At 47.9% G+C, this 27,583-nt stretch overlaps 9 protein-coding genes and 2 non-coding genes across 13 annotated transcripts; 7 read left to right on the top strand and 4 right to left on the bottom strand.

The window, feature by feature from the left end:
• The first annotated feature begins 69 nt into the window (after window positions 1–69).
• LOC9645303 (transcriptional regulator SUPERMAN) lies at window positions 70–2,040 on the top strand. The gene is made up of 2 exons (XM_002975711.2): window positions 70–950; window positions 1,124–2,040. Exons 1-2 carry the CDS (start codon window positions 358–360, stop codon window positions 1,275–1,277), a joined length of 747 nt encoding a protein of 248 aa, XP_002975757.2. The 5' UTR covers window positions 70–357; the 3' UTR covers window positions 1,278–2,040.
• A 103-nt stretch (window positions 2,041–2,143) lies between these two features.
• On the top strand, window positions 2,144–3,052 carry LOC9630401 (sulfiredoxin, chloroplastic/mitochondrial). Its single transcript, XM_002975710.2, has 6 exons — window positions 2,144–2,162; window positions 2,236–2,338; window positions 2,404–2,552; window positions 2,644–2,677; window positions 2,739–2,832; window positions 2,885–3,052. The coding sequence occupies exons 2-6, from the start codon at window positions 2,248–2,250 to the stop codon at window positions 2,898–2,900; spliced, it is 384 nt and encodes a 127-aa protein (XP_002975756.2). The 5' UTR covers window positions 2,144–2,162; window positions 2,236–2,247; the 3' UTR covers window positions 2,901–3,052.
• LOC9645302 (protein disulfide isomerase-like 5-1) lies at window positions 2,954–3,782 on the bottom strand. The gene is made up of 4 exons (XM_002975530.2): window positions 3,615–3,782; window positions 3,481–3,539; window positions 3,227–3,402; window positions 2,954–3,155 (listed from the first exon to the last, which is right to left on the bottom strand). The coding sequence occupies exons 1-4, from the start codon at window positions 3,711–3,713 to the stop codon at window positions 3,067–3,069; spliced, it is 423 nt and encodes a 140-aa protein (XP_002975576.1). The 5' UTR covers window positions 3,714–3,782; the 3' UTR covers window positions 2,954–3,066.
• Window positions 3,783–4,169: 387 nt separating this feature from the next.
• Window positions 4,170–6,175, top strand: LOC9645301. The gene is made up of 4 exons (XM_024680704.1): window positions 4,170–4,656; window positions 5,052–5,149; window positions 5,235–5,411; window positions 5,733–6,175. The coding sequence occupies exons 1-4, from the start codon at window positions 4,629–4,631 to the stop codon at window positions 6,063–6,065; spliced, it is 636 nt and encodes a 211-aa protein (XP_024536472.1). The 5' UTR covers window positions 4,170–4,628; the 3' UTR covers window positions 6,066–6,175.
• Window positions 6,176–6,426: 251 nt separating this feature from the next.
• TRNAA-AGC lies at window positions 6,427–6,499 on the bottom strand. The gene has a single exon. It is a non-coding gene; the product is annotated as a tRNA-Ala (tRNA).
• Window positions 6,433–9,867, top strand: LOC9645300. The gene is made up of 4 exons (XM_002975708.2): window positions 6,433–7,084; window positions 7,177–7,224; window positions 7,273–8,536; window positions 8,599–9,867. Exons 3-4 carry the CDS (start codon window positions 7,507–7,509, stop codon window positions 9,111–9,113), a joined length of 1,545 nt encoding a protein of 514 aa, XP_002975754.2. The 5' UTR covers window positions 6,433–7,084; window positions 7,177–7,224; window positions 7,273–7,506; the 3' UTR covers window positions 9,114–9,867.
• Window positions 9,868–11,543: 1,676 nt separating this feature from the next.
• TRNAA-AGC lies at window positions 11,544–11,616 on the top strand. The gene has a single exon. It is a non-coding gene; the product is annotated as a tRNA-Ala (tRNA).
• A 56-nt stretch (window positions 11,617–11,672) lies between these two features.
• Window positions 11,673–14,122, top strand: LOC9645299 (ruBisCO large subunit-binding protein subunit alpha, chloroplastic). 2 transcript variants are annotated; one of them, XM_002975707.2, is made up of 9 exons: window positions 11,673–11,787; window positions 11,858–12,065; window positions 12,128–12,249; window positions 12,323–12,530; window positions 12,589–12,734; window positions 12,790–13,096; window positions 13,157–13,407; window positions 13,470–13,670; window positions 13,723–14,122. In XM_002975707.2, the coding sequence occupies exons 1-9, from the start codon at window positions 11,725–11,727 to the stop codon at window positions 14,008–14,010; spliced, it is 1,794 nt and encodes a 597-aa protein (XP_002975753.2). In that variant the 5' UTR covers window positions 11,673–11,724; the 3' UTR covers window positions 14,011–14,122. The 2 variants fall into 2 exon arrangements, with proteins under 2 accessions (XP_002975753.2, XP_024536462.1); XM_024680694.1 differs by having other exon boundaries at window positions 11,855–12,065.
• Window positions 14,123–14,186: 64 nt separating this feature from the next.
• LOC9630400 (cysteine protease ATG4A) lies at window positions 14,187–16,458 on the top strand. 2 transcript variants are annotated; one of them, XM_024680660.1, is made up of 9 exons: window positions 14,187–14,287; window positions 14,351–14,904; window positions 14,975–15,060; window positions 15,127–15,174; window positions 15,311–15,654; window positions 15,714–15,852; window positions 15,915–15,970; window positions 16,030–16,100; window positions 16,156–16,458. In XM_024680660.1, exons 2-9 carry the CDS (start codon window positions 14,352–14,354, stop codon window positions 16,353–16,355), a joined length of 1,497 nt encoding a protein of 498 aa, XP_024536428.1. In that variant the 5' UTR covers window positions 14,187–14,287; window position 14,351; the 3' UTR covers window positions 16,356–16,458. The 2 variants fall into 2 exon arrangements, with proteins under 2 accessions (XP_024536428.1, XP_002975752.2); XM_002975706.2 differs by having other exon boundaries at window positions 14,187–14,511; window positions 14,602–14,904.
• A 7,708-nt stretch (window positions 16,459–24,166) lies between these two features.
• On the bottom strand, window positions 24,167–25,222 carry LOC9630397 (serine/threonine-protein kinase ATG1b). The gene has a single exon (XM_024680447.1). It carries the CDS (start codon window positions 25,220–25,222, stop codon window positions 24,167–24,169), a length of 1,056 nt encoding a protein of 351 aa, XP_024536215.1.
• Window positions 25,223–25,225: 3 nt separating this feature from the next.
• On the bottom strand, window positions 25,226–25,636 carry LOC112348264 (serine/threonine-protein kinase ATG1b-like). Its single transcript, XM_024680445.1, has one exon. The coding sequence runs from the start codon at window positions 25,634–25,636 to the stop codon at window positions 25,226–25,228; it is 411 nt and encodes a 136-aa protein (XP_024536213.1).
• Window positions 25,637–27,583: the final 1,947 nt, after the last annotated feature.

Here is a 27,583-nt window from a genome sequence, read left to right as displayed (position 1 = left end):
CCTGCACACAAAGTTCCAGTAGCCAGCTTAAGGCCCAGAAGTTGTAGTCATGCACAGGAGGCCATAGAATAGAGAGCTTAACTACCTGAAAGCTGAAAGCCTTAGCGTGGAGCTCAGTACTCGGGTACTTACGCCTCCTTCTTCTTCCTCCTGCCTCTCTCTTTCTCCTTTTTGCCCGAGACACCAGAATCGGGCTGGAGGACGCTCATTGTCTCTTCTACGCAGGAAGCTTTTATATTGGATGGAGCTGAAACCGCTGCTGCCGCTGCTGCTGCTGTGATCAAGCTGTCCAATTCCAGCAACAGTTGATTAAACTAGAGGAAAAAGGAGAAAAAAATTATTGCGAGAGCGAAATATATGGCTGCTCACCTGGTGGTGCCTTCTTTCCAGCAACAGCAGCAGCAGCATCCGCAACAGCACCAGCTCCACCTCCACCTCCAGCAGCAAAAGCGAGAAGAACACGAGCCCGAGCAGCGCAATGGTGCCTGGCATAACGCACCACCAGTTATAGCTCCTGGAGCTGGCTGGCCAATGGCTTGGAAGAGCCACCACCAAAGAGCAGCAGCACCGGGAGCAGCAGCGGTGGATCATGAGTCCTGGGAGGTGAGAGCGTTTGCCGAAGATGCTGCAAGTTGTAGCGAGCAGTGGCCTCCTCGATCCTACTCATGCAGCTTCTGCGCACGGGAATTCCGCACCGCTCAAGCTCTGGGAGGACACATGAACGTCCACAGGCGCGAGAGAGCGTATGCCAATCAGCTCGGCCTCTTGCGCTCCTCCACCAACAATCCAGCGTCTGCCAGTGCTCCGGGTGATTCTTCTACCAGCGCCGCAGCACCTGCATTGGGACTTTGCTGGCTCTATCCTGTTCCAGCCCCGGCAAACGGCCCCGGTGTCTGCCACCAAGTCCCCACTACTTCAACCGTCACCACCACGTCTCCGCAAAACAGCTCGTAATCATTCTCGTCCCTTCCGAATTCTCCATCGCTTGTCCCGTATCTCGTATTCTCGTATCCCGTATCTCTTATCTCATACCGTAACATCTGCAGATTTCCTTCCTGCTTAGGAACCAGTTGGTCTGGTTCTCGTTGATACGATGTTCTAACTTCCAATTGTTTTCTTCCAGGGTCTCGAGACTCCAGCAGGTTGACAGCAAGAACCGTTTTGGGGCATTTCCTCCACCTCCGTCGTGTCCGGCTTCCACAATCGACCGCAAAAAGATGCTGCAGGACTACGACCCGAATGTAGACCTGGAGCTTCGCCTGGGACAAGCTCTGTAAGGGAGGGAAGTAAGCTCAATACAGCAGCTCTCATATACCAGCCAGCCGTAGCACACACGCATCCGATAGCAAGCACGCCAAGCAACTCCACGAAAACGAGCTCTTTGATCCAATCAGGTGACCACCAAGAAGGGAAAGAGCAACTGCACAAAAAAAAAGGAGATAGGCAATAAGAACACACAGCAGGCAGACACGCATTCATTCAGGTACTACACTTTCCCTTCCCCTTTTTCTTCACTATGCTGTTGCAAAATCGAGATAACAAGAGCTCAGCTCTAGTCTAAGTGTGCGTGTATCAACGCAGCGAACGACAGAGTGAGGAAAAAAGAAGAAAAGCTACAGAAAGAAAAGAAAAAAAGCAACAAAAAAAGAAAAAAAGACAAAAAGGAAAGGAAAGAGAAGAAGAAATGGTTGATTGATTGACGAGATTATTTTCTAACATAACCCACAACCAAGTATCCCAAGAACACAAGAAGCAAAGCGAGAAGAATTCTTTTCCACTGTGATCGATCGATCGATCGAGATCGAGATTTTTTGTCGAGCTGAAACTGTACAGAATTACTGAATAAAAACGGATGTTGCCGGCTGCAAGAGCCTTTATGACGCATTTTGTCGGATTGATTAGGCTCGAGTGGAAGGAAAAACAAAGAGGCTGAAAGCTGACCGCTTGGCTTGTTCTATCTAGTTGCTCATCGATTGCTCGATCGACACTAGCCGCGAGCTGGAAAGAAGAACAAAAATTCAAGCAAGAAAGCCAAGCCAAGCGAGCAAAGAAATCGCAAGAAATCACGAGAAAGCACGCGCTACGCAAGCGCCTCCAGGTATTTAATCCATCCAGGGAGGAGAAAATGCGGGCGACGCGATCAAAAACGAGGTGGAAGAAAGGTACTGACCTGTCGCCATCGCCTTCTCTTGCCGCCATCCAAGAACCCTAAATTTCTGTGGTTGTCTTAATTAGGGTTCTTCAAGAATGCGTGTAGCGTTGGGAACGATTATAGCGCCGCTGCCGCTGCGTCCGTGCGCTGGAAGAGTGCGATGCGCCACTGAGGCATCGGAGAATGGTAAGATCCTTTCGTCCTTGATCGAAATTTCGGGCCGCTGATTTTGCGACGGAATTTCTTTCTAGGTTCCCTTGTTGGCAAGCGCAGGGGCCCAATCGTGGCTGATATTCCCCTGGAGCAAATACGAAGGCCGCTACTCCGGACTCGATCAAACGATCCCGACAAAGTGAAGTCGCTCATGGACAGCATTGCGGAGATCGGCCTCCAAGAGCCCGTAAGAAAACTCTTTTCTTTCCTTTCCAAGAGCGATTCAAGAGCCAAGCTAGAGTGAAGTGAAGAACCAAAAACTGTGTGTGTGTGGCCAGATCGATGTCTTGGAGGTTGATGGGCAGTACTATGGTAAGTCTACGTGATCTTCTTGTGGCTGCTCTAAAATCTCTTTTGGTTCTCTTTCGCGCAGGATTTTCCGGGTGCCATCGATTCGAAGCACATCAAAAGCTCGGCCTTCCAACGATCCGGTGTAAGATCCGGAGAGCGACCAAAGAAACTCTCAGGTTTGTCAATCAAAAAACCAAGCTTTGATCTTTACGAACAAAGCTTTGGCAGACACCACCTCCGGTGAAAGTTGGAATCTCGCGAGCTTCGAAAAAATCGCGACCTCTGCGACAAAGAAAAGAAGAAAGATCTGGAGAACTTCTTAAGGTAGTATCTCAATCTGTGAACTGATCAATCTGTTCTTATCTACAGCGTCTAGCTTGTTTATTTCTACGTTAATTTCACTCGTCGAGTTAAAGACTGTCGTTCTCGAGCTTGGCTTTGGAGATCTCCGCTGCCGAATCAATGGCGAACTTTTTGAGGGAGTCCAGATCGCGAGCTCCTGGAAGAACAAGCAAAACACCATCGATCAATCGAAAGTGAACGAGAAAGAAGAACGGAGGAAGAGCTTACCCGAGTACTTCTTCACTTCTTCGCCGTTGTAAAAAATCTTGAGAGTCGGGTAAGCGTTAACTCCAGCTTTCTCGCAAACCGCTCGATCAACCGTGCAATCCACTCTCGCGACTTCCACACCGGCCTCGCTCTCGATCGCCTTGCCGAGCTCGTCCCAGGTCGGGGCCAATCGCTTACTGCGCAAGAGCAAATCGATCCATCCATCCATCGGGAAAAAAAAATAAAGAAAAGAGCTCGCGAAAGGAATTTGTTACCAGTGGCCACACCACGGCGCGAAGAACTTGATGAACCACACCGTGTCTTGCTCCTTCACCTGGAGAGCGATCAAACAGCGAAAGAATCAAAGATTTCGGTCAAAATCTCTCGAAATTTTGGAAAACGTACAGACCTTATCAGTGAAAGTAGCATCGTTGAGCGAGATCACCTCAGCTCCAGCAATCGCCGCAAAGATCGCGGCCAGGGCAATCGCAACAACCAATCGCGCCATCGAAGATCACGGCGGGGGACGAAGAACACAAGAGAGGCCAAAAAATAAATAAAATCCCCAAACCCTAGAATCAAGGTGCCCTAAATACAAGTGCCACGTGTCACAGTTCATGCGGTAGTTCACGTGAACGCGGCAGTTTGGGCTTTCCTTTTGGATCTTTGCTGCCCTGTCCAGCGGTAAATCAGCGCTCCTCCCAAATTCTTGGATCTTGGCTACTCTGGAGCTCGATCGGGCCTCACTCCTCGCTCTCCAGGTGGCGGATTTGGCAGATTGGGCACAGGAGAGGGGCAATGCGATGAGCAAAGAATGCGCAATCGCGGGAGGAAAACCTAGGGAGAAATCGGCGAATCCGCGGGATGGGGCAGCAATCGGAGCACCTGGGTCGGATCTAGCTCCAAAAGGGTTGCTGGATCTGGGCGGCGATCGGCGACGCTGAGCCGGGATCGCCAGGATTGGGGATGGCCAAGAAGATGGTTCGCCACAGGGGGAGCGTGGCCACCGTCCAGCAGCGCTCGGGCAGCATATATTTCCCTCCCGGCGCGGCCAAGCCCCCGGCGCTGGTGGTGAATGCCGGCCCCAACGTGAAATTGGAGCCGTGGAAGCCGATTCGATCGGCGGAGAGCGCCGAGAAGAGCGTGGGCGGTCTGGGCGCCGGGACGTGGATCTCGCCCACGGGAGCGCTGCGCGGGAGCATTTGCCCGGCGGTGGATGGAGGCATCGCGTTTTGCATCGCGCCAACGTTCTCGGCGCCGGCGCCACAGACGGGGCCAGTGTCGCCCAAGATCCGGAGCTCGTGTGTGAGGACGCAAAGGCTGGTTTTGGCTTACAGGGACAAGGAGTCTTTGATAGAGGAGGTGAAGGATTTGAGGAAGGCTTTGCGAGAGCAAGCCGACTACTTCAAGGTCCACAAGGTCCATGTCTCCACCATCGATCTGGAAAACAGGCAAGCACTCCATCCCATTCCATCTCTTCATTCTCTTGTTCTTTGTCAAGCTCTCTCTTCTTTCCTAGAGTTTGCTAGTGTTCTCTTTTGTTCTTGTGTGTTCTAGAGCTTTTGCTCTTGGTTGTTCTTGCTAGTGATCAAAGTGGAACTTTGCGAGCTATGGATCAAACGTTCTTTCTTACTGCAGGAAGCTTGAGAAGGACATTGAGGAGCTCGAGATGCTTGGTCTAGAAGGAGCTCCTCGCACTGGAAGTGTGTCTAGATTGAGAGCTAGAATCTGTGGTTCGTCCTTGCTTTTGTCCTCTCAAGCTTGTGAGAAATTGTGATTGTTCTTCTTCCTCTCTCCTCTCTTTCTTGTTCTACTCACGAAACTTTCTTCTTCTTTCACGGCACAGGATTGAAGACTCGTTTAGGCGACCTGAGAAACACGTACGAAGCACAGCTCGACGAGCTCAATTTGCTACGCAAGGACATCCGCGTGACGAGAACAAGAGTAAGAATATCATGCGAGTGTTTTTGCCAGTTTTTTCTTTCAATGCAAGCTTCTTCTTTCTCCATATTAACACTCGGTGGCACAGGAAATCAAAGTGGAGCGAGATATCTTTGCCGAGGAGATTGGACGGCTCCAGAGGCTGATCGAGCACCTCAAGCTCTTGCGTGACTACGTTGTCAACGAGAACAAGAAGCTGGCCAGAGTTCGTGACAAAGTCATCCGGTTGGAGATCGCCAACCAGCACCTCGAGGGTTGCATCTCTGTAAGTTGCAATGTTTCCTTATTTCTAGTCCTAGACCAGGATTTTTCTTTCAAGTTCGTCTCCTTTCTTCTCTTTTTTCTGTGCGTGATTTTCAGTCAAGATTCGATTTTTACAGCTTATGTTTGTTTTGCCTCCTTGTTGTCACAGCTTTCCTGCTACAAAACTACTTTTTCTTTGTTCTTCCTTTTACTTTCTTGACAAACTGCTAGAGCTGTTGTTTTTTCTCAGAACTTCCCGAGCGATCAAACTTCTAGCTTAAACTTCACACTCGAAGAAGATGGTGATCGATCGACTCTAAAACTTTGGTTGGCATTGTTCCAGGTGGTCCAGGAGACGCTGAAGAAGGCTCACTCCAAGATCGAGACGTGTAAGATCAAGACCAAGGAGTATCAGACCCAGGCCGGGATCGACGGTGACAAGTGCAAGGGGCTCCAAAGCCAGGCGGACAGCCTCGAGGCGGAGCTGAGCAAGGAGAGGTTTGAGAAGCTTGCGTCGGAGAAGAGGGTGAACTACTTGAAGCGCAAGCTTTGGAAGGCGGAGCACGACTTGGCGGAGTTGGATCCCAAGCAAGGCAAAGTCGACGGCTCCTGCCAAGTCAATTATCCATCGCCACGGGGATCGCCATCGCCTTCCACTCCAAAGTCCGTCAAGTGATGGCCAACAACATGGAGTTTTTGAGTTTTTGGTTCTCCACACACAAAGCTTTTTTGTAGGCGATGTTCTTGTTGTACAGGGAAGAGAAAAATGGAAATTTATGACAGAAAAAAAAACGATTTTTTGTTCTCCGTCGTCCTGAGGTTGTGTTTGATGTTCGTTTATTCACATTACCTTAAATAATTCAATGTTTTGGAGATGCCGCGCGCGCTCTACCATCTGAGCTACATCCGCTTGGCAAGAGGCAAGAATTATTAACTAAATAATTTAATTAATATGATTCATATTATCTTAAAACACAATAATTCAAAAATCATTAAAGCAACAAAAAAGTATATTCTCAAAGCCATACTTTTTCCTTTGGAGATGCCGGGTATCGATCCCGGTGCCTCTCGCATGCTAAGCGAGCGCTCTACCATCTGAGCTACATCCCCATGTTGGGAATTTATACCAATACCATATAGTTCAATCTAATAGAATTTTATCGGCTACTATCTACAACGAAGTATCTTCCATAGACAGCCACTAACGTGTTGGATCGTGTATGCTTTTCCATGCTATGCTACGAAATGACAGTGTGCTTACAAGTTGCGCTTATCTAACGGCTGACACCTCACTGGCACCACTCATCAACGGCTCCCAGCAATATCCACCTGGTATATTCGTCGGCTGAGTTGGCAGTGGCAGCGGGACTTTTCCCTGATTCTCCCCCGCATTTCCCTTGGGGGATCATGGCGAGATGGAGGGTATCGCCATGGCCCCCGGCGCAAGCAAGGGCAGCGCATAGGGTTAAGGCGCGGTGAGAGGGATTTTATGCTGCGCGCCGCGCTCCTGCATTGATCGATCCGCAATATCGCAGCTCGATCGCCCGGATCGAAGATCTCTGGCGATATTTCGGCTGTCAATGTGAATTTCTCCGCTGGCATTGTGAATCGATCGCGGATCCAGGCGCGACTTTTTCTGAGCCGCGCGGCAATTTTCTGGATGGATGGTATCGATCGATCGATCGCTCTCAGCAGGTTTGATTATTTCGTCGTTGATATCCAGGAGTCGTGCTGACCGATCTTTCTGTTTTTTCCATTTTTTCTCTTTTTGATCTGTCGACATCCAGGCAGTTTCGCTGGAATGTGAGTAAAGTCCATTGCAATTACCTTCCTAGGTGAGAGCTTCTTACATTCAAGATCTTCGGCTTGACTAGTTTTTCTAGTGATTCGCGGGGATGATATATTGCTACTTAGCGGCTGGGAGAGATTTTTTTAGATTTGGAGCTTTTGGTGGGTGATGGTTGACAAGGATTTTCGTACGGGCTTGGACAAGATCTAAGTTGGAGCTACTAGAACAGGAATTCTTGGTTGGGAAGCGAGAAAAGGATAAAAATCCAGCAGCACAGGGATCAGATCGTTTCTTCCGGGAAGAAAAAAAGTTCTAGCGGTGGGAACTTATGCAGACATGGAGGAAGATCGCTTTGGCTGTGGGTTTACCCATTGCCAGTTTGCTGCTCGCTACTTTAGTCATCACTTGCGTGCTACGAGCTCTCAAGACGAGAAGGTTTCCAAAGCATCCGAGACTTCCAAGAGACAAGCACGATCTAGATGGTGATGGGGGCGGTGGGCTTTTCCCGTATGACAGATCGTTCTCGGGTATGAAAGGACTGGATCTAGCAGCTATGGAGGGAATCCAAATGGCCGCAAGGTGGAGGGGTTCGTATCCAGTGAGAAGTTTCGACTGGCTCGAGTCGACTTATCTCTTAGCCGACGCTATTGACCGGGGATGGGCGGCATTTGCGTTCACGTACCATTGTTCTTCGCAGTGCCCGGTTTCGTCCGCGGATGCGTTCGTGCTTTGCACGAAGTGCTGCCTTGGAGAGGCCTTCCAGCCGGAGATCGCTTGGGAGATTGGTCCAGGGTCCGATTACATGCAACTTATCAGGCTCAATCCAAGGCTCGCTCGTCCGGCAGCTCTGCAACTAGACGCTGATGTCCAAGTTGTGCTCATTCAAGCTCTACAGTCGGCACTGCCTTTGCCCGGCCCCCCGTCTGGCGCGTTCCCTCCCGAAGGATACTTTGAGATAACCATCGTTGCTGTTGGTTCCGAGGAGAGGAGCGTTCTAGCGTCCGAGATCTCGTCTTCCACGGACAGCGAGAACATGAAGTTGATACTGAGACCGTCCCCGTCGGAGAAGTATCCGCTCACGCAGTCGGGAAGCAAGGGTAATGGATTCCATCAGCGAGACTCTAAAGCTTCCTCCACCAAGAAGATCGTCCAGACGAGGATTCAAGCTAATGGCCACGACAGAAAAGCGTTTGATCCAACGACGACAACAACAACAGGGATTGATCAAGAAGATGGTAATGAGAAAACTCGAACTTTGGGGGTGGGATTTAGTCCGGGTGCTGCTCCTCCGTTCAGGTTGCCAGGCCTGGAACAAGGATCCGTAGGCTTGCACTCCGACGGCCGCATCTTTCTCAATGGTGAGCATGCGTTTGCGAGGGAAAAAAAACTATTCTAACTAATTCCATCGTGTTTTCTACAGGGATGCTTCAAGTCGATAGCCATGACAGCAAGCTCCTGCGGAAGAAGAAGTTCGGATGGGCGAGCACTACCAACACAACAATAGGCTGCGGCTACAGCCCGCAGTCGAGACGATTCTTTTTCACTCTCGATGGAGAGCTTGTGGGAGAGCTGAGCTGCAACGATGGTAGCAGCAGAGAATTTGGCTATCCTCTACATGCAACAGTGGCATCAAACTACGACGTGACACTGCTCGTGAATTTCGGCCAGTGCTCCTTCGAATTCATGCCAGCAAACGACCACAGAGCGGCCGACCCGAGCAGCTATAACGGCCGCAGCAACACCACCACGACCACGACGACCACCACCAACGTTTTAAGCAGTGCCAGCAAATCCAGCACCGCCATCAACGGTGGCGAGGGCAGCGAGCTCTTCTCGATTCGAAGGCTCGACTCTCACTGGTGGTCGGGCCGGAGAACGTCGTCGCTCTCACACCCGGAGGCCGAGAGTGACCTGTTTGAGATCTCTCTGGGATGAAGATGGCATCCAGGAAAGTTTTACTGGGAAGAAGAAGCCAGGAGATGTTCTCGAGCAACTCGACCATCACAGCAAGCGTTCAAGCGAGGACCAAGTTAAGTTTCTGCTGCTCTCGACCACCACCATGGCAACGAGAAGGATTAAGTCACGGTCAGAAGAGACTTTTGGAGAGCATTGGACAGGACTAGAGCAACCATTCCAGGACAGGATCAAGTCAAGCCAGTGACACAGTCAAGAACAAAAGGATCAGAGACGTGAATGGTGGTGGCGTGGTGGAACTTTGACACGATGATCCAGAGGGAGTCAGTCAGCCCGACACGCTGCGTGCCAAGTATAAAGCTCGCCAGAAAACACGCATTTCTTTGTGGCGAGCTCTCGAATTGGCACGCAAGGAGCCAGGCAGAACCAAAGTTCCATTACCTTGACGATCGATCGCGCGCGACGAAGAACTTGGTTGAGGAGCAGCGCTACTGTTCTTGCGAGATCCCCGGCACGCAAGAAGGAATGTGGAATGTGAGAAGGAAGTGTGGCGATGGGGTTTTAATCACCAGGGAATGACAAGGGAGTAAAGAATGCTGCGCGCTCACGAGCGTGACGATCTGGCATCTACCAAGTATGCGACCATAGCACATGGAGCCACTGCTCGTTTCGTTGTCTCGTCCCGTGATCTCACACACACCCCAAAACGTTTTCGCATTTTATTATAGTCTGGACACTATGGTAATTTACTTAGTGGAACCTATATTGTTGTTTGTACCTACATGTTTTAGATCATGAGCGCAGCATAAGGTCGAACCCTGGACCTCAATGAGAAGAGATACAGAAAATCGAACAAGACTAGTCTTGAACTTGAGCTTTCAATTACACTCCCTCGACACGTTTCGAAGGGGATTCACGTTCAGTTCTTCGCAAGTCGTCCTTGTAACAAATCAGAGTTACGGCAAGACAACGTACGTGCCAATCCCAGCATTTCGTCGATCCTACAAAGCTCTGGTAGAGTTAGTACAAATGTTTTTACAACAGGTGGGAAAGGAATATCCTTCTTGAAGCACTGTATCCTTGAGCATGTCCTTTGAGCTCAAGATTGATCTCTTGAGTTGCTTTGCCCTGAAATCTCCATGGCTAAGATCACAAACTGGTTTAATTTGCACCCACTGGTATGCACCTCAAACAGCGTGGTATCCTTGTCAACAACTGTGAACGAGTGAAATACCGGAAGCTCTTATCATATGATCGATTTCAAGCGATTCCAAACTCCACACGATCATTCTAACAACTCTCCCATCTCGGGCACAGACCCTTCGCCATCTAAACCACTATAAAACCTAGAGTTTAAATCTAGTTTAATGCCACATTAGGGCGCTCTGATTAGGAATGTCCAGGGTCCTCATGCATTGGCAAAAGTGCAGGCCTTCGATCTGAGAGGAGGTGGTCGAATCAACTTTAAGAGGGAGCTGAAAGTTGATGCGTCTGATTTTACTGTTCGGTTTGAGCTCGGGGGATCCGAGAAAGCCACGTTTTCGGATCCGTGGGAACTGTTTCTGGAGAGGGTCTTTTCACGCAAGCAGATAGAGGCATTGCAACGCCTGGACTCGGGGGAAAGGTAGTCATCCATGGAGAGCTGGAGTTACTTTTCCGCTTTCTTTCCGAGCAGCTCGGGGGTGACTATTGGTTTGGGGTATCGAAACTTTGGTCTCCTCTATGCTCGGCAACTGTTGACTACTGGACGACGAGACTTAATAGTTGTTTCCCCTACCTGGGCTCCCATGGCAAGTCTTTTGACATACTCGATTACTTGGTTGGGGGATGTTTTCTGTCCTGGAGAAGGATGTGAGCAGCGCAATGGCAAGGGATGCCTCGGTCAGCATCTTTCGGCTACGCTCAAGGCATTGCTTTTAGAAGCAGATGAAGATGTTTTGGATCACTTGGGGATTTTGTCTGATGAGTCTGTTTCTTCTCTACGCCGATGGAGGAGTTTATCATACTTGTGTGGCTTCGATCGTGTGAACAGAATTGCCAATGGGAAGAAGTTTACTTCTCATTTTAGTGATATGGTATAACATTTTCTTCATCAGTGCCAGCACTCCACTTGTCTTCCTTGCCCTTGGTATAGAAATTTGCTCAGTACTTCAGATTTTGATCATTTGTCTATCAAGATTGCGAGCACCAGCTCTTCACGACAAGTTGGTCTTGATCTTGATGGATGGTACTCCTGATCGTTGATATGTTGGGATGGCATTTGGTAATGCTTCTTGGATCTTCAAAGCACTTTTATGAACCCGAAAGGAGCCTTTTAGCCAGTAGCTCCCATCGTAAAAAAAGATAAAAATTGCTAAACTCTTAATATTAGTAAATAATGATTTAGTTAAAATAGTAATAATTTAATTAAAAATAGTTTTGTGATTATTTTAGTAATAATAGAATTGCTAAGGGGATGTAGCTCAGATGGTAGAGCGCTCGCTTAGCATGCGAGAGGTACCGGGATCGATACCCGGCATCTCCATTTATTTTATGTACGAGACAAATTTTTAACAGGGGAGGAATATTAAGATATTTTTTTCTAGAGGCTTCTAAGGTTTAGAGAGGGCGAGTTTAGGGCAGGAGCGCAAGCATGGCGGCCAACAATGCGCTGCTCCCACATCGCTCGCCATGCCTAGCGGCGGCGCCTCTCTCGGTAAGCTCCATTTCTCGTCGCGAATCTGTGGCCTTTTTGTGAATTTCTCCTCGATTGCTTGTTCTAGCAGCTGGGCCGGCCTTCCGGCTCGTCGCAGGGGAAGCTAATTGGGAGAGCTTCGGCAGTGGGGCTGCGAGCGGTGTGTCGGCCGAGGCGGAATAGATTTGTTGTTCGTGCCAATGCCAAGGAGATTGCCTTCGACCAGGATTCGCGAGCAGCATTGCAAGCCGGGATTGATAAATTGACCGATGCTGTTGGCGTCACGCTTGGTCCTCGGGGTAAGAAAAAGGCTTCGTTTCCTTCTAGCTTTCCCTTCATGCCCTCTTTTCTTCCTTTCCAGGAAGGAATGTGGTGTTGGATGAGTTTGGAAATGCTAAAGTCGTCAACGACGGTGTTACGATTGCTCGAGCAATTGAGCTTCCAAATAACATGGAAAATGCGGGTGCTGCTCTCATCAGAGAGGTAAGCTTTTTTTTTCGTCCTCATTTTGCTTTCTTTTTTCTCTCCGCGTATCTTATCAGTCTTTTTTATACAGGTTGCGAGCAAAACGAATGACTCAGCTGGCGATGGCACGACCACCGCGTGTGTATTGGCACGAGAGCTCATCAAAATGGGACTTTTGTCCGTGACTTCGGGAGCTAATCCAGTGGCAATCAAAAAAGGCATTGACAAAACTGTCTCTGCCTTGATTGAGGAGCTCAAGGATAAGTCGAGGCCAGTCAAGGGACGGGAAGACATTAAAGGTTAGTCTATGCATGTCACAGTTTTTCTGGTTCTCAAGTATTCCTTCTTTGGTTGCAGCTGTGGCTACTATTTCTGCTGGAAACGATGATTTTGTTGGAAACATGATTGCCGATGCGATTGACAAGGTCGGCCCCGACGGAGTACTTTCTATCGAGTCGTCGTCTTCGTTTGAAACGTCCGTTGATGTGGAAGAGGGGATGGAGGTGAGTCGAATTGGTATTTATTGGCTGAGCTTCATCTCACACAAACGTTTTGCAGTACGATAGAGGATACATCTCTCCACAGTTTGTGACCAATCCAGAAAAGTCGACAGTAGAGTTCGACAATGCCAAAGTTCTAGTCACGGACCAAAAGCTCACAACCATCAAGGATATATTGTCGGTGCTGGAGAAGACTTCTCAAAAGAGTGCTCCGCTGCTCCTTATCGCCGAGGATGTGTCCGGAGAAGCTCTGGCCACGTTGGTCGTGAACAAGCTCCGGGGTGTTCTCAACGTTGCAGCAACCAAGGCTCCTGGCTTTGGAGAGCGGAGAAAAGCACTCCTTCAGGACATTGCCATCATCACAGGTATACAAGAGTTTTTCTTTTCTTGTTGTAGTTTGAGTTTTCATTTGCGTGATGTTGTAGGCGCTGAATATATTGCTTCTGATCTTGGGCTAAAACCCGAGACCGCCACTTTCGAGCAGCTGGGAACAGCACGCAAAGTTAAAATCACCAACAACTCAACAACGATCATTGCCGACGTCGCGAGCAAGGACGAGATCCAAGCTCGGATCGCTCAGCTCAAGAAAGAACTTGCAGAAACCGACTCAGTCTATGACACGGAGAAGCTATCGGAGAGAATAGCCAAGCTTTCCGGTGGAGTGGCAGTCATCAAGGTACGGATTTTTTTCTTTTGTTCTTCTTTCTCTAAACTCCGAATCGCGGTGGTCTCTTGTAGGTTGGTGCTGCTACCGAAGTAGAGCTCGAGGACAGGAAACTACGCATCGAAGATGCGAAGAATGCCACCTTTGCCGCCATAGAGGAAGGCATCGTTCCAGGCGGAGGAGCAGCCATGGTACACCTCTCGGCCTCTGTGTCGAAGATCAAGCAAAGCTTGCAAGACCCCGAGGAAAAGATTGGAGCTGACATCGTAGAGAAGGTAACTTTTCTCTTATCATTTGCTTTGTTTCTCACTTGGATCATACACACAGGCTCTCTTGTCCCCGGCAGCTTTGATCGCGCACAACGCTGGCGTGGAGGGAGCCGTGGTTGTGGAGAAGATCCTGGCGAGCGAGTGGGAGATTGGCTACAACGCAATGACCGATGTTTATGAGAACTTGCTCGAGGCTGGAGTGATCGATCCTGCCAAGGTAACTCGTTGCGCTCTCCAGAACGCAGCGTCGGTGGCGGGCATGGTTTTGACGACCCAAGCAGTGGTAGTGGAGAAACCAAAGCCAAAGACGCCAGCGCCAGCAGCTCCACAGGGAATGACCATTTAAAACGATGAAGAAAATCTCCGCGGAATGGAGGAAAGTTTTGTATAATTTGCTTATGAAAGAGTTAAGCATGATTATTTTGTGGTAATATAATCTCTGTTTAATTGTTCTCGAATATTCTTGCTTAAAAGTTTTTGGGTTGTGGCTTGTCGCTCCCCATTTTAGGGTTCTTTGGGGAGTGTAGGTTTTTTCTTTTGGCGCTCCCCCGCGCCAGCTCGATCCAGGTTCTAGATTCCGGAAATCGTGCGATAGAATTTGGCGCTCGTCCCTGCCGATCGAGGTAACAGAATTCCCCCTCTCCTCCGCCCTGAAATATTTTCTCGTTCCGAGCGCGGAATTCCAGAATGGGGCACTCTCCATCGCCTCCGCCTCCTCTCGCGAGAATCAATGGCGAGGTCGCGGTATCAGCAGCGGCAGCGGCCGAGGGAATCGGGCCGGAAGTGTCTAGCATCGATCCATCGTCCGAGGAAATCATCATCGACGCCGCTGCGGTTGCCGAGGAAGGTGCTGCCAATTCTTCTGCTCCAAATTCTTCTTCTTCTTTGTGGTCATCTTTGATATCTTCCACTCTTGGGGTTTTTGATGCACGGGCAGGAGCCGCGAAGGCAAGGGACAAAGGATTAAATTCCTTGGCTGGGTCACTGCAATGGACTGCTGCGGTGAGAAGGGCTGTTGGGCCCGTGAGACGAATCCAGGAATGCCTCATGGGAATGAGAGGCGGGAATGGGATCTCTTCGGGCAGCGCCATTTGGCTGCTCGGGGCTTGCTACAGGATGGGTGCTTCTTCGACCAGCAGCACGGATGAAGAAGCCAAGGAATCAACCTCGTCTTCTCCCGAGGCTGTTGCGGATTTTTTGCTCGACTTTAGCTCGAGGATCTGGATTACTTACAGGCAAGGTAAGCTTTTTGAGCTTTCTATTCAAAGAAGGAAAAGCAAAGCCCGAGAGTACGTGCTTTGGTATGGCAGGATTTGAGGCTATCGGTGAATCGAAGTTCACGAGCGATGTTGGATGGGGGTGTATGATCAGGAGTGGACAGATGCTCTTTGCTCAGGTGACTTGTTTTTCCGTTCTCTTCTTTCATTTACGTGAAAGGTCTTGTTTGTTTTGTTTCCTCCAGGCTCTTGTTTGCCATCGGCTGGGACGAGGGTGGCGGCGAGGAGAACAGGTTGGTGCACACATTTTTCTTGCTGCTACATATTTTGCTTGCACGGCCTGCCTTGGTGACTGTTTGTATGATGGCTCTGGTTTGGACTTGGCGTTGCAGGATAGCTCATGAGATTGGTCAAATGTTGGTGATGCAGCCTTATGCTCGGGAGTACCTCGAAATCTTGCACAGCTTCGTGGACTCTCCTTCTCCGGCGTGCCCGTTCTCTATTCATAACTTTATCCGTGCGGGCAGTCCTTACGGCCTGGCTGCGGGGTCGTGGCTAGGCCCGTATGCGCTGTGCCATGCGATCGAAGCTCTGGCTAGGAACGATGGCCGCGGACGAGAAGGGGAGGATCATCTGGCCGTGTACGTGGTTTCGGGTGATGCACACGGAGAACGAGGTGGAGCTCCGGTTCTCTACAACGTCGACGTTGCTGGGAAGTGTCCAGTGTTGATACTCGTCCCGCTTGTCCTGGGCCTGGACAAGATCAATCCTCGGTACGTTATTTTTGTGGCGAAATTCTTGTAGTGAGGCTGCTTGGAATACTCTGGCACAGATACCTGCCTTCGCTACGAGCGACGTTTGCTTTCCCACAAAGTGTTGGGATTGCTGGTGGAAAGCCTGCTGCGTCTGTGTATTTCGTTGGCGTCCAGGACGACCAGGCCTTGTACCTCGACCCGCATGAGGTGCAAAAGGTAAGTGGAAACGCTCTCCATCTTTTCGATGTTTCGGTTTCTCACACCACGCTGCTCTCTAGGTGGTGAGCGTTTCAGGCGAGAGCTTGGAGTTTGATTCGGCATCGTACCATTGCAGGTGTGATAGTTTCTCGTGCATGAAAACCTCTCGCTGGTAGTGACGATTTGGTTTTGCAGTGTGGTGAGGAAAATGCTACTGGATGCAATCGATCCTTCTCTAGCTCTAGGATTCTACTGCCGGAACAGGGGTAAGGCAAAAGCGTTAGTGTCGCGTGTAAGCTAACGTTTGCTTGTTGTGCGTAGAGGACTTGGATGACTTGTGCGCGAGAGCTTCGGAGCTGGCGAGTCAATCCAATGGAGCGCCAATGTTTACAGTGGCGGAAGGTTTTGGGAGGACGTTGGCAAAGGAGCAAGAGACGAGCGAATCGACGAGCGAGTTGAGGCTGGACAAGCTGAATCTGGGAATGGATTCCACGAGCGAGGAAGACTGGCAGATTCTTTGATTTGATACGATTTGATGCACCAAGAGAAACGAAGCTTGATGTTCGTTCGTGTACAGCGATTCTTTTTCCTTTTAATCACACAGCGGCAATAACCTTTAGGTTCTTTCTTTCATTACCAACACGCCAAGTTCCATGATATTTTATCTGAAGACTTTCATTGACCATGTTAACATTGCATTGACCGAAGATAAACCATTCTGAAGTCTTTCATTCACCATGTTAACATTGCATTGACCGAAGATAGACTTTCATTGACTTCTCATTGACTATGTTAACATTGCATTGACTGAAGATAACATTGCATTGACTGGGTTGAAAAACCTTCCTGCTTTGACAGACAGCCAGACCTTAAGACGCATGAGAGTAATGAAGCACCAAAAGACATAGAAACGCGGGAGATTCATGAGAACCACGCATCCTGCCGCTGCATTTTCATCTCCTTCCTGAGACGCATCCTGAGCTCAAAGTCTTCCTTGGTCAGATCCATGACCGAGTCTCCAATAACAAGCCTGAGGAGACCATCGAACAGCCTGCGGCCGCCGGGATCGCGACCTCCCCCGACCACCATCCTGGGTAGCCGGAACCAAGTAGAGCACAAGTAGAATTTCCCAACAAGCATGGGGCCATCTTTGTACACTGCAGCCGGGTTATCACGATAGCAGCGTCGGTAAAATGCCGTTCCGGTCTTAAGCTTCACTTGCAGCGCCTCCAAATTCGCCGAGGACTGCCCTGTCATAGCCTGGTGTTTCTGGAACTGTTCCATAGACTCGCTTTCGATCGTGCCATTGCGAATCTCTACGCAGCCTTCAGGGACAAGGATCCCATACGTCCATGTTGCAGAGGCCATGACAAGCACATAAATCACACTTCCGTGACCTTTTCGCAGGTTGTCAAGGCAGTGCTTCACAGCGTAGAAGCCTCCTCGAAAACGTCCATTCCACTTGAGCTTGTCTTCAAAGAAGTTTCGTTCTAGAACCGCTGCCACCTTGTCCGGGTTGCCACGAGCAGTGATGCCGAGCTGAGGATCATCGAAGACGTGGATGACACCGCCCGCAGAACCGGTTGGAACGTCTTTGAGACCTCCTTTCACTTCCACAGCTTCCTCGTCATCTGAGTCATCTTCACCAGGATGATGCGGTTCTGGCACTTCCAAGTACATGCCTTCGTGCTCCTCGGATCCAGTCTTTCTGGGCTTCGGCCTGCCAATATCACGGATGTCCTCGTACCGCCATTTCCTCTTTCCACAGCATTCTTCATGCTTCTGCAAATCGTACCTGGAGGGCCTCGTCAGCTTCTGGAGAGGCTCCAAAAACGCAAAATGCAAAGGAAACGCTTGTTTCTCATTCTCCGGGGCCTTGTAAGCGCTGATGGCATCGAACAGCCTACTGATCCACTTCTTCCTCGCAACCCGAGTTGCCTCGTCGTCAAGCACAGCACCCTCGAACTTGTCTGGGACAGGAAATGGGTGGCCTTCTGGAATTTCCTCCACATCAATCAGCGGGAAGTTAGCTCGGAACAAATCTTTGTCGTAGAAGTGAGGGGCAATCTCGGCAGGATCCGTGACAAACCACTTCTTCCTCTTGCTTGTAGTAGACACCGATGGCGGCTGGCTCACGCTTTGCTTCTTTACCTCTTCCACAGTCTGCTTCAACCCTTCAACACGCTCACTTGCTCGGGCAGACTCGGCAGTCTCTTTGGTTTCCTCAGCCAACTTCTGCAGTGCATTATCCGTGGCCCTCGAAGCCACTGCGGCAGCAGCAGATTTCCCCTTGCGGTGCTCAAGTATTCGCTCTTTGGGCTCCACAACCTTCGGATAACTCTTGTACTACACAGGGGAAAACGAGCTAAGAAAATAGAAAATCTAGAATTGAAAGCTTACACTGGGCCTTGACATCTCGCACTCTAGAGCATTCACGGAAACAACCCTAACTTAACGCTTATTTATTTTGTGAAAATCGATTAGAAACGGTGGCCACGTGTACGTTGTAGAGAACCGGAGCTCCACCTCGTAATCACCCGAGACCACCTTGCGGAAGTGTCTGCTGGGCCTACGTTTTCTTTCTTACAGTGAGCATTTCTTGGAATAAAGCGACGTTTGCTTTCCCACAAAGTGCCGCTCCAAGGTCTTTTCGTTTTCTCACTCAGTGTGAGCTTGGTTGCAGGTGTGATAGGTTCTCGTGAATCAAAACCTCTCGCTGGTCGTGGCGATTTGGTTTTGCAGTAATGCCACTGGATACAATCTATCCTTCTCCCTTGTAGTTTTGAGCCGTGCTTTCTCAGATTTTGGTTTCTCGCGCTGGGTTTCTACCGTCAAACACAAACAGTAGAAACCCAGTGCAAGAGAAGGATCTGTTTTGACAGTAGAGACCAATCGCATCACAAGGCAAAGCGTTAGCGTTGCAACATTTGCTTGTTAGCTTCGGAGTTGGCCGTTGGAAAAGGAAAATTAAGCTCCATTCCTTTCCTAAAGCTAAATTATTATTAAAAGTAGTAAAAACCTTTACAAAGAAAAGTATATGAGTTTAAGCTTCATCAAGGGGTGCCTCCTTGAACCTCCTCTTCCTGAAGTTCTCGAGAGGATTCCTTTCCCGCCACTCCAAGCTCGGGTACTTTGTGTTGAGATCGTTAGCAAACTCCACAATGGTTTTAGCAGCCACAACATTGTCCCTCAGCTCCTTCGGAAGATCTGCTTTCTTCAAATCAGCGACGCACTGGAACTCGCAAGGCTCCCTTCCGCCAAAGAAAGTAAGCAGCGGTGGATCTTTGGCTCGCCCTGGAACGTTGTGGATAGCCGAAATAACTCCAACCATTCGTCCCGAAGTACTTAGAACCGGGCACCCTATAGCCATGGCACCCACGGCCCCCATGGACAGTGCGAGCTCTCCATGCATCCCAATGTCATCATAGCAAACCATCTTGATCACTCGGAATTCTTCCAAGGCCGCCACGAGCTCTGAAACCTTGGGCTTGGCTTTGCTTCGAATGGTGATCCCTTGCTTGACACATAGCTGTTTGAGATCCATAGAGGTTGGACGTTTCTTGGGGACATCCATACCCAGCTGAAAGGCGTAAAGGATCTGGTCACAGTCGGACACCGCTACATGTCGGTCGAAACACTTCTTGCCATGGAATGTTGAGGTCTGATCCTCAATGGGAACTAGCACTGCCGTAAAGGAAAACTCGTCTATATCCATAGCTCTGGCTGAGTACTTGAGCTTGAGGAACTTGAATTCCACCTCAAAGACGTGGTCTGGATCCCCACGGGGCTTGGGAAGACAGGAAATCGATGTGAGAATCGAGCCATCGGGATGAATCAAAGCGCCTCCTCCCACCAGAGTCCCCTGGAAGAACACACGGGCCACGAGATCCTGGAACCTGTCCCGCATCGCAACAGCCTCTGGCTCAATCCAACTTAAGTCGCTGTCGCTCTCGGGCTCAACCAGACGGAACACCTTCTCCTCGAAGCATCGCCGTGCAATCAACCTCCTAGCATTCATCAACATATCTTCCAATCTCTCTCCGCTAAAGGTCCGAATACCATAGCACGCATTCTGAACATCCTGTGGATCATCCACATCGAATTTCTCGTCTTCGTATAGCCACTCCATCCCATCTGGATCATACCTGGGGCGCTTTGGACGACCTTTCTCTCGTCCAATAACGCTTTCAACCATAGCTCCAATCGCCTAAAAAGTTTTAGGGAATTTCACCATTTTCTATCTTCAATTTAGAAAGGCGCCCAATTTAAGGCTTCCGGTTGACATACTTTCCGGGACCAAAAGAAAACGATACAACATAAAATTGGATTGACTTCTTTCAATTTTCAAACCAAACTCTAGACCATATAGCTAGCTTTGGGAGCTTCTGCATTGGGATCGAAAGATGCGTCACTTAGTTAGAACGCTTACTTAAAAGGTTTTTCTTACCAGAAGGTAATGAATGAGTTCTGTCGCGAGGAAAAAAAAATGCTACGCGAACATTCGCAAGTCATTGCATCTTTTTAAGCTTACACGTAGAAAGAATGAGAATCCCACAAGAAAAGCGCTGAGAGCCATGCCTCCGGATGATAACTATACATGATTTGCAATATCCAGCCTTTTCCAAGGTGAGTGTCACGGTTACCTGTTATACAGAAAACGATCTTTCGTGCAAAAATCAATACACAAGAATTACTTGTAACATGGCTAGGAAGCTGCGTTTGCTAACTTCAATCCTGCAAGAAAAGTAGCTAGACTGTACGGAAAATCTCAACGGCATAGAGCATGACTGTGTTGACTCCACTAAATTGCTGCGAGGCCATGAGGCCTATTCCTGGCTATACAGAAAAAATATTCATGTTGAGACAAACGGACAAAGGAAGAAAGAGCTTGGGAGAGTCGTAATCGAAATAGCTCTGTAACTAGCGGATATCTCTGCAACGTTCTAATGCACTTCATGTTATAGTGAAAACTAAACGTTCCCATTACCTGAATCTCTGAAAGCTCCGAGCTTATGTTATAATCTTTTCCTCCTAGTTTCTGAAGAGCCGCAGCAAGATCTTTGCTACGATCGGCATTTCCAATATTGAGGAGAAAATTGAACTCTTTTCCCAGCGAGGTGTTTCAGTGATGAAACAAAGCCCGATCAAAGTAGAGCTCCAAGAGGCATATGGAACCATTGATCGAGAGCTCCTCACGCCTTCTTAAGGTTTGTTTGGCACAAAATTATTTTCCCGTATGGGCTGCTGCGCAGCAAACAACTAGCCCAAGCATTGAAAAAACAATCCCCGCCATATATGATACCAACTGAAAAGGACCAAACATAAGAAAACAGAGACAAAAGAGAATTAGCGAACACCCAAAGTTCCTTGCAGGTGTTTGGCACATCAGCACTATAAGTTGGAACCTGCACAAGGACTTTTACTCGGTATGTAACTGGAATAAATGTACATGACTTACAGTGAAGGAAATAATAATGTAAAGCAATTGTAAAGCTTTTCTCCTTTTGTTCGATTGCCATGGCTACCAATAGCGGCTGCTACTAACGCCTGCATGCCAAGATAAGAAATCAGCTAAACAATGCATGAACTTGAATAGAAAACATACTCCTTTATGGCCAGCTATCCTTCCCCATACATCCCAAGTTCCCGAGAGGAGGTCACCATAAAATGTATAATGTTTCGTATCAGCTTGCGTCCAAGAAGTATACCCGAGCTACATAAATTGTCGGTAAGATATGAAGAACTAAGAACAAGGAAAGAAACTTACAGCAATCGAAGGAGTTCCAAGAACAATGACGTGCGTGAAGGACAACCGAGCTGGGTGGCTTGAGGAAAGCTCTCGACTTGGCTCGTAGTAGAGGGTTTTAAGCTCACTCTTCTGATACAAATCAAGCCCTACTGTATATGTGGTGAGGAGTGTCACTTACCAAACCAAATCTGTTGCACAGGAGCTGAAACTAGTGTGGCCTCAATGGCTTGGTGATGGGTGCTGCAGTCGACCAGCCCACACATGTAGTGAAATTGGACTTCAATGTGCTTTGAGCTAGCATGTTGGATAGGGTTCTTGGACATGGCCATGCTGCTCACACCATGGTTTGGATAGACTCTAGTCCTAATATGTCCCACTTTCTATACACATATCCTTGATCAACTTTTGAAAAAGCTAGATCCCAAAAAGAAATTCATCTTGCCTGTGACCTTCATTATGATGTAACATTTTCACTGGTTATCAAAATGGCTAGTGTGTGTATCTTTTTTGTGCTTGTGGCTGCCAAGTGCATTTTTTATTCGGGAGGTGATGCATTATTGACATGCTACATCAATGTTATCTTTGCTAACAATAAAGGCCATTTCTCAACTTCTAGAATCTGCTTTTGCTTCTCAAGAAGTGTCATTGCATGGGCCTCCAAGCAACAACTTGTGGTAGTGTTTTCTAACATAGAAGCCAAGTACATTGCACTCACTACTTTTAGCGGGGAACTAGTCTAAGCTCGAGGGCTGCTTGCTGAGTTGAGATAGCCATACTCATTCTCCAACAGTTGCAAGCTGTGTGAAGAAGCCCTAGAGCTTGGCAATATAAATCTATATAATACCATTTTCCTCTACCCTAAGGGAGTCCATTTGTGAATGGATGTTGAAGATATCCATCTCACTCTTGGTGCTGTAGGTACTCAAACATTTCCAGAGTGCTGCAAAAATGAATTTGGGAATTAATGAAGTAGCAAAGAAAACATTTGACAGGCACATTGCACTGCTCCTTCTAGCCTTGGAATCCAGTCATGCACCTCAACAATGCTAGAGCCCCAGCTCTGTCCCATCTACAACCCCCAATAAACCATGAAACAAGAGGTAGGATTCAAAATGGATATTGAATCCCTCAAAACCTTCTTCATCAAACTTGCAGATGGATGGTTTTCCTTCCATAGCACTATCCCAACTCCAATACCATGAGATAAATCGGGATTAAGCACACTACACTAATGGACACAACAGAAAGCCCTAATGTATGACATCTTCAAGATGACTTGGAAGGTATCCTAAATTCTTCCCTTTTGGAATGCAATACCTTTAGCATTGGGCTGTTAGATTAACCCATTCCAAAAGCTTAGATTATGCGAAACCAACAATGCACCAGCTCCAACAAGGTGAAGAACATGCTGCTGTCATCTAGGCATTGAGAACATGCCTTGATTGACTATACAATCCAGCTTGAAGAAGAACAAAAACAGAGAGATCAAAAGCTAAAGTTATGGATAAAATGCAGGCACAAACTGAGTTTTATATCTATGTTTTTATATTAAGAAGACCTTATGATTTTACTTCACATATAGAGAATTACAAAATGGTGTACATGCAAGCTAATGTGTCTACTTCTATGTTCTATAACTAGAGAAAGTTAGCCCAAGAACGACCTAGTGTTGTTGGCTCAAGAGAACTCAAATAATGGAAGAAGTGTATGTAGAGCAAGAGTAAGATCTTGATGCACACAATTAGAGCAAGAATTAGAGCAATAGACCTTAGGATCAGTCAGGAATTGGTAGGATTAGAGGTTAGGAAGGGTGGTGTGCTTCTAATATAAAAGTTTTTAGTCAAGTAGAACTATAACATCAATATTCTTGACATTGTCAATGCTTGTAGTCTTTTCTATGTTGTTCAACATACATCCTCAATGATTTCTAAAGGCAAAAGGGGGAACTATAAATATAAAATTGAGAACCAAAATATATATTATCATAAAATGGAAAGTTTTATATTAGTATATCAACAAATAAATATGAATTAATTTTTAATAAATAATCTTTTCCACAAAAAGAAATCAAATTAGTATAAGAAATTTTTAATAATACCAAACTATACTAACAAACAAAAACACAAGTTCTGTCATCACAACATACAGAAAATATTGGCCAACATGCATGATATTGTGGAAGACATGGCACTGAAAGAATATAAATATAAAAATGAATTAGAAAAAGTTTAAATATAATTTACCTGTTCTAGATATAGTATTATTAAATAAATCACGGGATTGTGTAACTATTAAATATGCTAGAAGTAGTAATATAATTAAACTTTTTGAACTACCCATAACTTGATATATTGAGCCCCAAAATATCAATTTTATATCTAGATAAATGAATAAATACATTGGAAATCACATATTAACATTGAGTGCAAATTGAATAAACTATAATGAAACATTTGGTATAATAAGATAAAATATTCGTAAAAAAAAAAACACTCTTTTAAATAAAATAATAAAAATAAAAAATAATTATGGCTACAAACTAATAAATGAAGTATTATTTAGTATTAATATAATTTAAAGAAATCAGTGGCTGGCGTTCTTGCACTGCTTGTGACGCACTGTTATAGCGTGGAAGCAATGGTGTGCGCTAGCAACATCTAACGAATGTAGGTGGATCGGGGAGTCATCCATGATGAGAAAGAAGAGCAACGTTGATGCCTTGGCATACTCGACCGATGCTCGCCCTCGCTTCTCCAGGATCTCGTCCACTGCCCCGGCTCTCCCTGCCGCCAGCGCTGCCTGATAGATTATCTCCGCCGCATCTGGCAGCGCCTGATCCGAGCTCCTGTCGAGATTCGCCGCTACGGCCTCGGTTTCGTCCAGGGCGGCCGAGAAATCCTCCAAGAGCTGGGGCGTGGTGGCAATGCTCAAGGCGCGCTTGAGCGATCCAAGCGCGGCGAGGCAGAGCGAGAGGGATTCAAGCTTCTTACTGTCTTGTAGCTTGAATCTTGCCACTTCGCCTAGCAATTTGGCGCAGATTCGCAGGGTTTCGCTGCGCTCCAGATCTTCCTTGCTCGAATTCTTGCTCGGTGGATGCGCACGCGGCGGCGGCGGTGCTGGCTTTGGAATCGGGCAGTGAGGATGCTTGTTCTTTGAAGAGCTGGGGCTAGACACCATCACATACTCTCTGGCAATCCTCTCTTCAATGGAGTCCATCAGTGGATTCCTCCCTCTCACAGGCCGCTGGCGATCCCCGGGGATCGTCTCCAGTGGCCGTGGCGCTCGGTGTAAGATCGCAACGCTGTCGGCTTTCTCTTGATCGCAAACCAGTGCAGCTTTGCTCGATCCTCGCAGGAACTTGTGATTGAAGAACTCCTCGAAAGATATCCTCTCCAAGGGATTCTTCCTCAGCAGCCCCTCGCAAAGATCGCGGCAATCCGGATCCCAGTAATCCTCTCCTCGAAACTGGATCTTGTTCCCGAGCTTGCGGAAGAGATCTTCGCTACTGCAGGCCTCGAACGGCCTCCGCCCAGTGATCATCTGGTAGAGCATCACCCCGACGCTCCAGAGATCGGCCTTGGCGTCATACTTGTTGTGCGAGATCACTTCCGGGGCCATGTAGAGATACGTTCCACACATTGTTTAAGCCATTCCTTGCGGCTGGAGCTTCCTCGCCAGCCCAAAATCCGTGAGCTTCACCACGATCGCTTCTCCCTCTGGATCTGACCCCGGCGCGACCTTGTTCTTGAGCAGGAGATTGTGGGGCTTGAGGTCCCGGTGGATCAAGTTCATCCTCCGGAGCTCTTGGAGCGCCGCCGCTAGCTGGAGCATGATCGTCCTCGCGACCCCAGCGCTGACCTTCTTGTTGAGGTGAATGTAGTGATCCAGATCGCCACCCTCGCAGAACTCCATCACCAGGTACTTCGTGGAGAGCTCGTCGTGCTCATCCTCACTGATCATCCCCAGGAGCTTGACGACGTTTGGATGTGCGATCGACTTCATGATGGCTTGCTCCTGCGCGATCAGCTCCAGCTGCTGGCGGAACTGATCCATCCGTGACCAGTACTACACGGAGACAACTTCCAGGACCAAAGCATAGCTGAAAGCTCTCAATCTCTCAGTGACAGTTTCGTATAATTTTGTAAAGGCTTTTTTGTAAATATTCAAGGACGTTGGTGTAAGTCAACCCTAATGAATTCATTTACTTAAAATATAAATGAATATGATTTTTTCAATATTTTATTGACATTGTGCTTAAGGTCTAAATTTGTGTAGTCCGTCAAAACATCTTTTTATAATCTTATGTTTATGAGGAAGATTTAATCTCTTTAATCGTACGGATATCTCTTTAATAGATCTATGGAATCCCTTTGGTCCTTCCCCCTAGAAAATATTTACAAAAAAGCCTTTAAAAAAATTATCGTATAGAAACATACACTACCCCCATGAAATTGTCACTGAGAGATTGAGAGCTTTCAGCTATGCTTTGGTCCTGGCGTTATCTCCGTGTACGTTGTAGAGAACCGGAGCTCCACCTCGTCATCACCCGACACCACCTTGCTGGGAAGTGTCCGCTGGGTCTACGTTTTCTTCTGATGATTCCTGTAGTGAACATTTCTTGGAATAAAGCAATGTTTGAGAAGGCCTGTTTTGACAGTAGAGACCAATCGCATCACAAGGCAAAGCGTTAGTGTTGCAACATTTGCTTGTTAGGTTCGGAGTTGGCCGTTGGAAAAGGAAAACTAAGCTCCATTCCTTTCCTAAAGCTAAATTATTATTAAAAGTAGTAAAAACCTTTACATAGAAAAGTATGAGTTTAAGCTTCATCCTTGAACCTCCTTTTCCTGAAGTTCTCGAGAGAATTCCTTTCCTGCCACTCCAAGCTCGGGTACTATGTGTTGAGATCGTTAGCAAACTCCACAATGGTTTTAGCAGCCACAACATTGTCCCTCAGCTCCTTCAGAAGATCTGCTTTCTTTAAAATCATCGACGCACTGGAACTCGCAAGGCTCCCTTCCCCCAAAGAAAGTAAGCAGCGGTGGATCTTTGGCTCGCTCTGGAACGTTGTGGATAGCCGAAATAACTCCAACCATTCGTCCCCAAGTATTTAGAACCGGGCACCCTATAGCCATGTCACCCACGGCCCCCATGGACAGTGCGAGCTCTCCATGCATCCCAATGTCATCATAGCAAACCATCTTGATCACTCGGAATTCTTCCAAGGCCGCCACGAGCTCTGAAACCTTGGGCTTGGCTTTGCTTCGAATGGTAATCCCTTGCTTGACACATAGCTGTTTGAGATCCATAGAGGTTGGACGTTTCTTGGGGACATCCATACCCAGCTGAAAGGCGTAAAGGATCTGGTCACAGTCGGACACCGCTACATGTCGGTCGAAACACTGCTTGCCATGGAATGTTGAGGTCTGATCCTCAATGGGAACTAGCACCGCCGTAAAAGAAAACTCGTCTAGATCCATAGCTCTGGCTGAGTACTTGACCTTGAGGAACTTGAATTCCACCTCAAAGACGTGGTCTGGATCCCCACGGGGCTTGGGAAGACAGGAAATCGATGTGAGAATCGAGCCATCGGGATGAATCAAAGCGCCTCCTCCCACCAGAGTCCCCTGGAAGAACACACGGGCCACGAGATCCTGGAACCTGTCCCGCATCGCAACAGCCTCTGGCTCAATCCAACTTAAGTCGCTGTCGCTCTCGGGCTCAACCAGACGGAACACCTTCTGCTCGAAGCATCGCTGTGCAATCAACCTCCTAGCATTCATCAACATATCTTCCAATCTCTCTCCGCTAAAGGTCCGAATACCATAGCACGCATTCTGAACATCCTGTGGATCATCCACATCGAATTCCTCGTCTTCGTATAGCCACTCCATCCCATCTGGATGCCTCCCATTAAACACCATCCTGATTCACTCTCTCTCCACTTACCTGGCGATGATGTGGCATCAGCCCTCCTTTGGGTGTATCTCCAGTGCACTCCCT

Source organism: Selaginella moellendorffii, unplaced genomic scaffold (assembly GCF_000143415.4).
Source record: "Selaginella moellendorffii unplaced genomic scaffold, v1.0 SELMOscaffold_28, whole genome shotgun sequence".
Classification (NCBI taxonomy): domain Eukaryota; kingdom Viridiplantae; phylum Streptophyta; class Lycopodiopsida; order Selaginellales; family Selaginellaceae; genus Selaginella; species Selaginella moellendorffii.
The sequence above is the reverse complement of the archived record's forward strand: the minus strand, read 5'-3'. Positions and strand labels throughout refer to the sequence as shown.

Coding starts and splice junctions, on each gene's coding strand:
- LOC9645302 (XM_002975530.2), bottom strand. CDS start 3,713: ATGGCGCGATTGGTTGTTGCGATTGCCCTGGCCGCGATCTTTGCGGCG. Junction 3,540..3,614: donor ATGCTACTTTCACTGATAAG/GTCTGTACGTTT, acceptor ATCGCTCTCCAG/GTGAAGGAGCAAGACACGGT. Junction 3,403..3,480: donor GCGCCGTGGTGTGGCCACTG/GTAACAAATTCC, acceptor GCTCTTGCGCAG/TAAGCGATTGGCCCCGACCT.
- LOC9645300 (XM_002975708.2), top strand. CDS start 7,507: ATGCAGACATGGAGGAAGATCGCTTTGGCTGTGGGTTTACCCATTGCC. Junction 8,537..8,598: donor CGGCCGCATCTTTCTCAATG/GTGAGCATGCGT, acceptor TGTTTTCTACAG/GGATGCTTCAAGTCGATAGC.
- LOC112348264 (XM_024680445.1), bottom strand. CDS start 25,636: ATGGATCAGTTCCGCCAGCAGCTGGAGCTGATCGCGCAGGAGCAAGCC.
- LOC9630400 (XM_024680660.1), top strand. CDS start 14,352: ATGGGGCACTCTCCATCGCCTCCGCCTCCTCTCGCGAGAATCAATGGC. Junction 15,061..15,126: donor GACAGATGCTCTTTGCTCAG/GTGACTTGTTTT, acceptor TGTTTCCTCCAG/GCTCTTGTTTGCCATCGGCT. Junction 16,101..16,155: donor ATTCTACTGCCGGAACAGGG/GTAAGGCAAAAG, acceptor TGTTGTGCGTAG/AGGACTTGGATGACTTGTGC.
- LOC9630401 (XM_002975710.2), top strand. CDS start 2,248: ATGCGTGTAGCGTTGGGAACGATTATAGCGCCGCTGCCGCTGCGTCCG. Junction 2,553..2,643: donor AGATCGGCCTCCAAGAGCCC/GTAAGAAAACTC, acceptor GTGTGTGGCCAG/ATCGATGTCTTGGAGGTTGA. Junction 2,678..2,738: donor GGTTGATGGGCAGTACTATG/GTAAGTCTACGT, acceptor TCTTTCGCGCAG/GATTTTCCGGGTGCCATCGA.
- LOC9630397 (XM_024680447.1), bottom strand. CDS start 25,222: ATGTGTGGAACGTATCTCTACATGGCCCCGGAAGTGATCTCGCACAAC.
- LOC9645301 (XM_024680704.1), top strand. CDS start 4,629: ATGTCTCCACCATCGATCTGGAAAACAG. Junction 4,657..5,051: donor ACCATCGATCTGGAAAACAG/GCAAGCACTCCA, acceptor TTCACGGCACAG/GATTGAAGACTCGTTTAGGC. Junction 5,150..5,234: donor TCCGCGTGACGAGAACAAGA/GTAAGAATATCA, acceptor TCGGTGGCACAG/GAAATCAAAGTGGAGCGAGA.
- LOC9645303 (XM_002975711.2), top strand. CDS start 358: ATGGCTGCTCACCTGGTGGTGCCTTCTTTCCAGCAACAGCAGCAGCAG. Junction 951..1,123: donor ACGTCTCCGCAAAACAGCTC/GTAATCATTCTC, acceptor GTTTTCTTCCAG/GGTCTCGAGACTCCAGCAGG.
- LOC9645299 (XM_024680694.1), top strand. CDS start 11,725: ATGGCGGCCAACAATGCGCTGCTCCCACATCGCTCGCCATGCCTAGCG. Junction 11,788..11,854: donor TAGCGGCGGCGCCTCTCTCG/GTAAGCTCCATT, acceptor TGCTTGTTCTAG/CAGCTGGGCCGGCCTTCCGG. Junction 12,250..12,322: donor GTGCTGCTCTCATCAGAGAG/GTAAGCTTTTTT, acceptor TTTTTTATACAG/GTTGCGAGCAAAACGAATGA.